Source organism: Zingiber officinale, chromosome 1A (assembly GCF_018446385.1).
Source record: "Zingiber officinale cultivar Zhangliang chromosome 1A, Zo_v1.1, whole genome shotgun sequence".
In the NCBI taxonomy this organism is placed as follows: domain Eukaryota; kingdom Viridiplantae; phylum Streptophyta; class Magnoliopsida; order Zingiberales; family Zingiberaceae; genus Zingiber; species Zingiber officinale.
Window position 1 is genome coordinate 164946664 of NC_055987.1, and position 10500 is coordinate 164957163.

At 38.7% G+C, this 10500-nt stretch overlaps 1 protein-coding gene across 1 annotated transcript; it reads left to right on the forward strand.

Annotated features, from left to right (window-relative positions):
• Positions 1-1243: 1243 nt before the first annotated feature.
• On the forward strand, positions 1244-3347 carry LOC122038267 (pentatricopeptide repeat-containing protein At1g09900-like). Its single transcript, XM_042597913.1, has one exon. The coding sequence runs from the start codon at positions 1328-1330 to the stop codon at positions 3008-3010; it is 1683 nt and encodes a 560-aa protein (XP_042453847.1). The 5' UTR covers positions 1244-1327; the 3' UTR covers positions 3011-3347.
• Positions 3348-10500: the final 7153 nt, after the last annotated feature.

Here is a 10500-nt window from a genome sequence, read left to right on the forward strand (position 1 = left end):
TAATTTTAGTTATTCATTTAAGATTATCAATAAAAATCTTGTTTGATTTAGATAATCGATAATTCCCGGTTAATGTTTCATGCCCGACACGTCAGTAAAAGAGACATACAATCAGGAATCGAAAAATCTCGAAAAATTGAGATTTTTCTTGATTCCGGGGTTAACGAATTTTTTTTACCTAAAATACCCTCGGATAAGAGAAAAATGTTACAAAAAAAAATGTAAAGAAAAAAAATAAAATTAAAATTAAAATTTTTAAAAATTAAAAAAAATAAAAAATTGTAAAAAACTTTAAAAATAAAAAAAAAACATAAAAGATTAAAAAAAATAGAAAAAACTTTAAAAAGTAAAAATTAAAAAATTTAAAAAGTAAAAATAATAAAAAAAACCGTTAAAAACATTTTAAAAAATATATAAAAAATGTAAACAAACATAAAAAAAAGTAAAAAAAATAAAAAAAATAATTAAAATAAAAAAGTAAAAAAAAAACTTAAAAAATTAAAAATTTAAAAAATTTAAAAAATAAAAAAACAAACAAAATAAAATATATATATATATAAATAAAGAAAAAGTAAAAAATAAATGTAGAGTTTAAATAATATATTATTATTATTATTATTATTATTATTAACTAAGATTAATATAGTAAAATATTAAACTAGATTATTCATTAAAACCTTAAAACAAATAAGTTTTTGTTGCATTACATATATTGAACCAAATAATATTTGGTTATGTTTTATTCTTTATAATCTTGGTTATGTGATTACCAAGTAATCACATAATTAAGGTTATACATGATAACTTGAACCAAACACATCCTAAAAATTGTCTAGTGAGTTTTGTTGATGAAAATGTTTTAGAGATTTCAAATACCTTTTTATTTATTTTTTGAATTTTAACAGGTTGGAGCATATTCGTTTCGTCCATCTAATTTATTAGAAATGTAAAGTGATGGACGAAAGAAAACTTAGTTACGAAAGAAATTTTAGTTTCACACGGGGAGTTTTGTGATTTTTGATTGATTTTATTGAATCATAATATACGAGAAGAGGTTTTCTTTAACGAAACGGGAAAAAGGAGATTTGGATCGAATGCAGAAAGACATGATTGGATTTGATCGGGGTTGGAACCCTCATTTTGCCCTAAGATTCATCTTTTTAGATGATGCTCCTGTAGTTTTCGTAATTAAAATATCTACCCGTCGGAATCTAAACACTATTCATATTTGATCTGGAAATTTACAACATTATCCTCCAAATTTGGAGCTTTTTCTTCTTCGTCTTCTCTTCCCCTTTTCCGCTCTCGCGCACCCACCCAAATCGCCATGGATCTCTTAACCTCTTCCTCTCTCCTCCCAATTCCAACCGCCACACCTCGCTCCCTCCTCCCTCTCCTCCGGCGACCGCTCCCATTTTACCTGTCGCCCTTCTCCTCCGTCCCTCGCCGCCGCCCTCGAGCACGCTCCCTCTCCCTCCACGTCGCGAGTCGCACTCCTACTCGCGGCCGTCGCCGCCCACCCGACCCATCCAACGAACACCTCCTCCGCCTCGTACACCGAGGCGAACTCGATGAGAGCCTCCGCTTCGTCGAATCCATGGTCGTCCAAGGTGAGGTCCCCAACATCATCCCCTGCACCAGCCTCATCCGCGGCTTCTGCCGCCACGGACGCACCGGCAACGCCGCCCGCGTGCTCTCCATCCTCGAGTCCTCCGGCGCCGCCCCCGACGTCATCACCTACAACGTGATGATCGCTGGCCTCTGCAAGTCCGGCGAGCCCGATGCCGCCCTCGATGTCCTCCGCCGCATGTCCGTCGCGCCCGACGTCGTCACTTACAACACCGTCCTCCAGTGCCTCTGCGATCGTGCTCGCCTTAAGCAGGGCCTCGAGTTGCTCGACGAAATGCTCCAGACAGGTTGCGCCCCGGACCTGTTCACCTACACGATACTAATCGAAGCGGCTTGTAAGGAGAGCGGCGTCCAGCAAGCAATGAAGCTCCTGGACGAGATGCGGACCAAGGGATGCACGCCGGACGTCGTCACATACAACGTCTTGATCAACGGCATGTGCAAGGAGGGCAGGTTGAAAGAAGCAATCGAGTTCTTGGATCACATGCCTTCCTACGGCTGCAATCCCAACGTCATTTCCCACAATATCATCCTCAGGAGCATGTGTAGCACAGGCAGGTGGGTGGACGCCGAGAAGCTGTTTGCTGAAATGATTCAGAAGGGTTGCTCGCCCAGTGTTGTCTCTTTCAACATCCTCATCAACTTCTTGTGCCGTCGAGGACAGATGGGTCGCGCCATTACTCTGTTGGATAAGATGCACGAGCATGGGTGCACCCCCAATTCATTGAGCTATAACCCAGTCATCCATGGGTTTTGCAAGGAGAAGAAGATGGATAGGGCAGTGGAGTGCTTGGATAAGATGGTTTCGAGAGGGTGTTACCCAGACATTGTCACATACAACACTTTGCTTACTGCATTGTGCAAAGATGGTAAGGTTGATGTTGCTGTGGAAATGCTTCAACAACTTGAAGACAAGGGATGTTCCCCTGTCTTGATTTCATATAACACTGTCATTGATGGGCTCTCTAAAGTTGGGAATACGGAGAAGGCAGTTGAGTTTCTAAAGGAGATGCTGCATAAGGGACTTCGTCCTGACGTGATTACCTTTGCTTCTCTAGTTGCCGGTCTAACTAGAGAAGGCAAGGTCACTGAGGCAATCAGTATATTTGAGGAGTTGCAGAAGATAGGCATTGTACCCAATGCAATTATATATAACTCAATCATTTTGGGGCTATGTAAATTGCAGCAGACTGTTCGTGCCATTGATTTCTTTGCTACCATGATCTCTGATGGTCGTATGCCTACTGAATCCACCTATACCATTCTCATTGAAGGACTAACTAATGAAGGACTGACAGAAGAGGCTACACAGTTACATTTTGAATTGTGTTCTAGAGGAGTTGTTAAGAAGAAGGTGGTAAATGTGATTACTAACACATAGATAAGGATTTTCCTTGAGATTTAGAATGAGATTTTGGCGAACTCTGTGGAATTGTGTCATCAAACTCCATTCTGCCACTGAATGACAGAAAAAGTGCTTCACCGATCTAATACTGGAGTTGATTCAAAAGAGTATCTAATGTGAGTTACAAAAATTTGAAGATGATGATTCATTGCAGCACAGCAGTGGATTTCTAGCTCCTTTTGGTATGACATAATCTTATCTTCAGTTTTGCAATATCAATAGTCATGCTAGGTTGATTTGTTTTAGCTATGATAGTTGTATAACATTCCTGGTACTAGTTGCTTATTAATTTATCTTCTATCTGCTTCCTTCATTCTGTACTCTCATGTTTGATATGCTTTAACCTATATTTGGGATGCCCTTGCTTACATGATTTTGGACGGAACTTTGATCATTTTTAGGTCTACAGTTTCAATTTAGCATGTTAGTTAATCATTGATGCAGGGCAATTATGCCACCAATAGTCTCTTTTAGGGCACCCAGAAAATAGCTCCAAGCAGTTAATCCTTGCAGGAATAAAGTACTTATTGTGAATTTGACCAATAATATTGTTTATGTTTGCACAACCCTCGTAGCAACAAGATTAGCACTTTTCAGCTTTGCTATGAAATTCAAGTGGCTGATTTGAAGATCTACCTATGTTCTTGTGCCATTAGGAATAGAGATTCTACCAATTCCAAGAACTGGTCACAAGAAAAAAAAAGTATCTTACACACTTGCAACATGGCTAGAAATGTGAATTAAAATTTAAAATCATAAATTTCCATTTCTCTATCAATCCATAAGTAATAACTATTCCGAACTTGCTAAAGATTTGTAATTAATCTCTGCACAACCATACATTTCAAATCATTTCTCGGCAATATTGAGCCTCTAGATTATCTCCACACAGTTTTGAAAATATTGGTAAGTAAATTAGTTTTAGTTTCCTGTAGTCTCCTTGAAAGGATAAGGCTAAAGATGAATTGACTGCGAGAGAACTCAAAGGTTGAATTTATCATTTTTTTTTTTGTTTAAGGATCCATCCTCTGTAACTCAATCTGTCTAAAATCAATTAGAAAACTAATTACACTTGTAACTTGTTGACTATGATAAAAGTGATTCATCCTCTTCAGTTGCATCTACTTAGAAAAGAGATGAACAATGATAGTTTCTTCCTTTTTTTTAATCTCTTGCTCTCTTTGAGATGAACAATGACAGTTTATTGGAGTTTTTCTTTCATGATTTCACCCTGTAAGAAACATAATTCGTGATGTTGCCTTTATTTTTTGTTCGTCAGTTTTCTCTGCTTTATTTCATTTCTTTGGTATTTTCTCTCTCCGGCAAACATAACAAAGCAAATTTTAAGTTCTGAAGGGGGACACTCAATTTTCTCCCAAGGAAAAGAAAAATTGTTAGAAAAAGTAATAATAAGAGTAAACTTGGAGGAACTGGATAATTAAAAGTTTTCTGAAGTTATGAGTCCTACGGAAGGAAATTTTAAAAATGGAAAAGTTTTTATTTTCAATTGATCAGTTAAAAATATTAAAAACGTATTTAATTATTTCTGTCTCTCAGTGATTGACAATGGATTTCTAGTCAGTGAATAATGGCATAGAACGGTATTTCATATTTGATAAAGATATTTGGAAAAATGGCTGCGAGATTGCGGAGAACTTGGAACTAAGGAGGATGCGTGAATTTAAAGATGCCTCGTGAGGAAGCTTTGGTTTTACAGATTTATTAATTAATTTACAACAATATTTAAATTTATTTCGATCTTTGTCTAACATTTAAAGGCTTTCTTATCGATAGGTCTGCATAAATTGAGCTCTTGACACTAAAACCAGTTTGCATAGTAAAAACGTAGCATAAATTGTTCGAAAAGATTATTTACAAATTGTATGGGAATAAAAAACTGACACAATATATGAATAGGATAAAATCGTGTTAGAGCAGTTATGTTTTTTAACTATTACAATTATAACTATTGTAATAGATATGGAATCATATTATAGCACCAACAAAATTATTGGTGTTACAATGTAAATGTTTTTTAACGTTAAATATGTCAGACGTGTTGTAGCAATTATCCACGATTTTTTGCTATAACTGTTGGAACCCCAAGGTGTTTTGATGTGATCAAACAAGCTAAGTTAGGTCCTGCATTTGTTTAACCCTTGTGTCTAAGTGTGCAGGAGCTTAGGAACACAGGAAGTCGAGCGGAAGACGCGGCTAGCGAGAAGGACGACACGGGAGAGAGCCGACGGGCTCGGTGCGTCCGAGGGACGAGGTGTCCGCGGAAGAGTACACCGGTGGACGAGAAGAGCGTGCGCGGCGCTCGAGGGACGAGAAACCGGGAAGGAAGGCTGCTCGAGGAGAAGGCCGGAACATGGGTTCGAGTGAGCCCTATTCCGGAAGGCCGAGATCACCCAAGCTAACGGAGCCGGAGCGAACAGACCCGGACCGAAACGAGCTAAACCGGAGTAGTAGAATCGGACCACAAAAAGTCAACAAAGTTGACTTAAGGGGTCCGGGCGCCCGGAATCATTCCGGGCGCCCCGGGCACTATTGAGGGTCCGGGCGCCCGGAACCCCTCCGGGCGCCCGGAGCTGACTTTTGACCAGGATCGCGTCAAACGCGATCTGATCGTTGGGGATAGAATTTTATCCCCTCCAGGCGCCCGGACCAGTACTATAAATATAGTACTGGTCTGCACATTCAGTTTAACTCACTTGTAATCAATTCTTTCTGTGCTTTCAGTTGTGTTCTTTTCATTTGTGCTGTCAACGTTGTAAAGAGGCTTCTCCGCCTAGAGGAGATCATAGTGCGCTTACTTTCCTTGGATTAGCAATCCTCTGATTGCAAACCAAGTAAATCTCTGGTGTATGATTTCTTTACTTAGTCTCTACTTTTTATTACAAGTGTTTATGTTATATAGTTGAAATCCGAGAAAGGTTCGAGTTTAATTTTGTAGGGCAATTCACCCCTCCCCTCTTGCCGGCCTCCAAAGGGACCAACAAGTGGTATCAGAGCAAGGCGCTTCAGGAGGACTAACCGCCGATCGAAGCAACAAGATGGCCGGACCAAGCATCGTTCCACCAAAATTCGAGGGGAACTTCGCAGACTGGAAGCGTCGTATGGAGGTATTCCTAAAAACAGATTTTGAAATTCGATTTATTATGAAATATGGTTTTGTAGCTCCAATAGATAAAGATGGAAAAGAAAAAGAAGAGAGCGATTGGACAAAGAAGGAGCAGAATGAGTCGGTAGCAGAACATCACCTGCTGAGCGTGTTACCGCCTCAAGAGGTCAACCGCATCGGAAACTATTTATCTGCTAAAGAACTTTGGGAGAAGTTCTTGGAACTCCACGAAGGCACGTCCGAAGCAAAGCTCGCTAGAAGGGACATCCTCCGCAACAAACTGATGAACATCCGTCTGGAGAAAGGTGAGAAAGTAGCTGGTTTACACGCAAAGGTAAAAGAACTAGTTACTGGTCTCGAGAACCTCGGTGAAACGATAACAAATCGGGACACTATACGCTACGCGCTCAACGCGTTTCCAAGAACTCCGGAATGGACATCAATCGTCGACGCCTACTACATCTCAAAAGACCTGGAAGTAAGCACTTTAGAAGAGTTGTTTTCTACTCTTGAATTGCATGAAACCAGGTATGCAGGAACGACAAAGGATACAACCCAGACTATGGCGCTGAATGTAACCCAGAAGGATGAACTCGAGTCAGACTCCGAAGACGATCAAGAAGTATACATGGTAAGAAATTTTAAAAAGTTTTTTAGATCTAATAAATTTAAAATGCAGAATAAAAGGAATCAAAAAGGTGGAAGAAAGGTGCGGTGCTACCAGTGTCAGAAGGAGGGACACCTAAGAGAAGACTGCCCAGAACTCAAGAAGGCCAAAAGGAAGTCTCCCAAGAAACACAACCTAAAAGCAACTTGGGACGACACTTCTTCATCCGAATCAGAAGCTCAAGAATATGCCGGAATAGCACTAATAGCAAGCTACGATAGACAAAGTATATCAGAACCTAGCATCGATGAAGGGGGAGCGACCTCGGATGAAAGCAGTGAAGCAGGGGGAGATTCAGGCTTCAAGTCCGATATGGTAAGTGAGGTATGCCTCTTACCCCCTGATCAACTTTATTCTGGCATTAAGGCAATGACGAAATCCATGTATAAATTAGAAAATGAAAATATCAAATTAAAAAATGAAATTTTGGAAACAAAAATAATTTTAGCAAAATCATGTCTTATAGAAGATTTTGATAAATTGAAAATTGAAAATGAAAAACTAAAAGAAGAAATAGAAAGATTGAAAAAAATATAAAAGTTCAAATATTTCTACTTTTAGTAATTATAGAGGTTTAAATTGGTATTATAGATTTCATCAAAGTTAAATTAGAAATATATCAAAAATCTATGTACCTAGGAAATACTTGGTTAACCCTGTAGGTAGGAATCTCTACTGGGTTCCAAAAACCTGTTTAACCTAAAATTAGACTTAGCATTTTCAGCAAGGAAATTAAACGACTAATTTCATTATGAGGCTTTGTCTAAGGAAGTGGTTGTTGCTCCAATAACCAAGAAGGCCTAGTGCCTCGCCACGACCTGGAAGTCAAGTATCGAAATGAAAAATTTAATTGACTAACTGAAAAAGCATTAATTTAATTTACCTAATGCTTTAAAAGAGTTATTCAATTGTGTTAGAAAATATTTAAAATTAATTTATAAATAAAAAAAAATTGGAAAATAACTTTTTTTAATTGACTTAGAAAATTTCTGAAAATTATTGACTTAGATATTTTTTAACTTAGGAATTTTTCTATGAATATTGTCTTAGACATTTTTCTTTGAAAATTGCCTTAGAAATCTTTTATGAAAAATAACTTAAAATTTTTTCTGTATATTGACTTAGAATTTTTTTTTAAACTAGATATTCTCTTTTGAAACATTGCCTTAGAAATTAATATTAACTATCTTAGAAATTTTTATGAAAATTGACTTAGAAATTTTTTGAGTTATCTTAGAATTTTTTTATATTGCCTTATAATTTTTCTTAAAATTGACTTAGAATTTTTTTTTTAAGTTAACTTAGAATTTTTTTTATGATAATTTTGCCTTATCATTTTTTCTTAAAATTGACTTAAATTATTTAATTAGAAATTTTTTTGGGAATGTTGAGATAAGTTTCAAACTTAAAATTTTTTTATAAACACTTGTGACTGTTTTTATCTGAAAAGTGTTTGAATTTACCTTAGATTTGTTTATCACCCTAATTTTTATGTGATCAAAGGGGGAGAAGTATGTTAAGTCTAGGGGGAGATACTATAATTTTTCAATTGAAAAATATTTGGACTTAATGGAAAATAAATCGTTTTTATTGCATATGGTTACCCTAACTTAACTTGGGTTGCTCACATCAAAAAGGGGGAGATTGTTGGAACCCCAAGGTGTTTTGATGTGATCAAACAAGCTAAGTTAGGTCCTGCGTTTGTTTAACCCTTGTGTCTAAGTGTGCAGGAGCTTAGGAACACAGGAAGTCGAGCGGAAGACGCGGCTAGCGAGAAGGACGACACGGGAGAGAGCCGACGGGCTCGGTGCGTCTGAGGGACGAGGTGTCCGCGGAAGAGTACACCGGTGGACGAGAAGAGCGTGCGCGGCGCTCGAGGGACGAGAAACCGGGAAGGAAGGCTGCTCGAGGAGAAGGCCGGAACATGGGTTCGGGTGAGCCCTATTCCGGAAGGCCGAGATCACCCAAGCTAACGGAGCCGGAGCGAACAGACCCGGACCGAAACGAGCTAAACCGGAGTAGTAGAATCGGACCACAAAAAGTCAACAAAGTTGACTTAAGGGGTCCGGGCGCCCGGAATCATTCCGGGCGCCCCGGGCACTATTGAGGGTCCGGGCGCCCGGAACCCCTCCGGGCGCCCGGAGCTGACTTTTGACCAGGATCGCGTCAAACGCGATCTGATCGTTGGGGATAGAATTTTATCCCCTCCAGGGCGCCCGGACCAGTACTATAAATATAGTACTGGTCTGCACATCATTTAACTCACTTGTAATCAATTCTTTCTGTGCTTTCAGTTGTGTTCTTTTCATTTGTGCTGTCAACGTTGTAAAGAGGCTTCTCCGCCTAGAGGAGATCATAGTGCGCTTACTTTCCTTGGATTAGCAATCCTCTAATTGCAAACCAAGTAAATCTCTGGTGTATGATTTCTTTACTTAGTCTCTACTTTTTATTACAAGTGTTTATGTTATATAGTTGAAATCCGAGAAAGGTTCGAGTTTAATTTTGTAGGGTAATTCACCCCTCCCCTCTTGCCGACCTCCAAAGGGACCAACAATAACATGCCTGACTGATTAAAAAATTATATAGGACATTTAGATTGGAGATACCAATATTGAACAATACAGAATAGTGTTGAAGGGCATTTGAATAAATGTACATGGCAAACAGTGAATGGGGCTCCCATTTGAAAATAAAGGGAGTCTATTTTTACCCATAAAAGTAATTTCATGTTTTAATTTTGTATAAATTTAATATTTTAATTAGTAAGATAATTTTTAAATTAGCCTTATGACATTATTTTTAATGAGATTATTTGACTGCACTCTTTGTCTATGATTGAATGGTCAGGATATCCGAAAGTGATCCAAATGTTCCGAGCATATTTACTTTGGGATATTCAGATCACTTTCGGACTTTCCAACAATTTAGAAGCGGACGCGGATGAGCATTCAAGAGCATATCCACCCAGGGATGTAAATGAACCAATCGGTTCGTGATCTATTCAGAGATCGATTCGGTAAAAAGCTTGTTCGAGTTCGTTCATTTATCTTATCGAGTCGAGCTCAAGTTTAATTTCGAGCTCGATAGTTTTATCGAGCCGAGCTCGAGCTTAAGGATATTTGGCTCGTGAGCTCGCGAACATGTTCGTTTATAGGCTCGCAAGCTCAGGCTCGAGCTTAGCTCGTTTAAAGGTCTCGAGAATATGTTCGTTTATAGGCTCGTGAACTCGGGCTCGGGCTCGGGCTCGGGCTCGGGCTCGGGCTCGTCTAAAGGGCTTGAGACCATGTTCGTTTATAAGCTTGTGAACTTAGGCTCGAGCTCGGCTCAATTAAAGGGTTTGTAAACATGTTCAATGATGTGTTGAGTTTGGAAGTTTAATATAGTAGTTTGAGATGTTCAATGATGTGTTGAGTTTATATTATTTTAGTGGTTAGGTTTGTTGAATATTTCTTCAAATGAGTTTTCGAACTCGCTTAACAAGCCTACAAAACGAGCTCTAAAATGAGCCAAAAAACTAGCTCTAAAACGAGTCCCAAATTGAGCACAAGCTCGATTAACGAGTTAAACTCGTTAACTATGATAATCGAGCTAATAACGAGCCGGACTCGAACTGTTCGCGAGCATGATAATTTCAAAACGAGCCGAGCTCGAACCTTATGATAAAAGTTCGATTCG

Coding starts and splice junctions, on each gene's coding strand:
- LOC122038267 (XM_042597913.1), top strand. CDS start 1,328: ATGGATCTCTTAACCTCTTCCTCTCTCCTCCCAATTCCAACCGCCACA.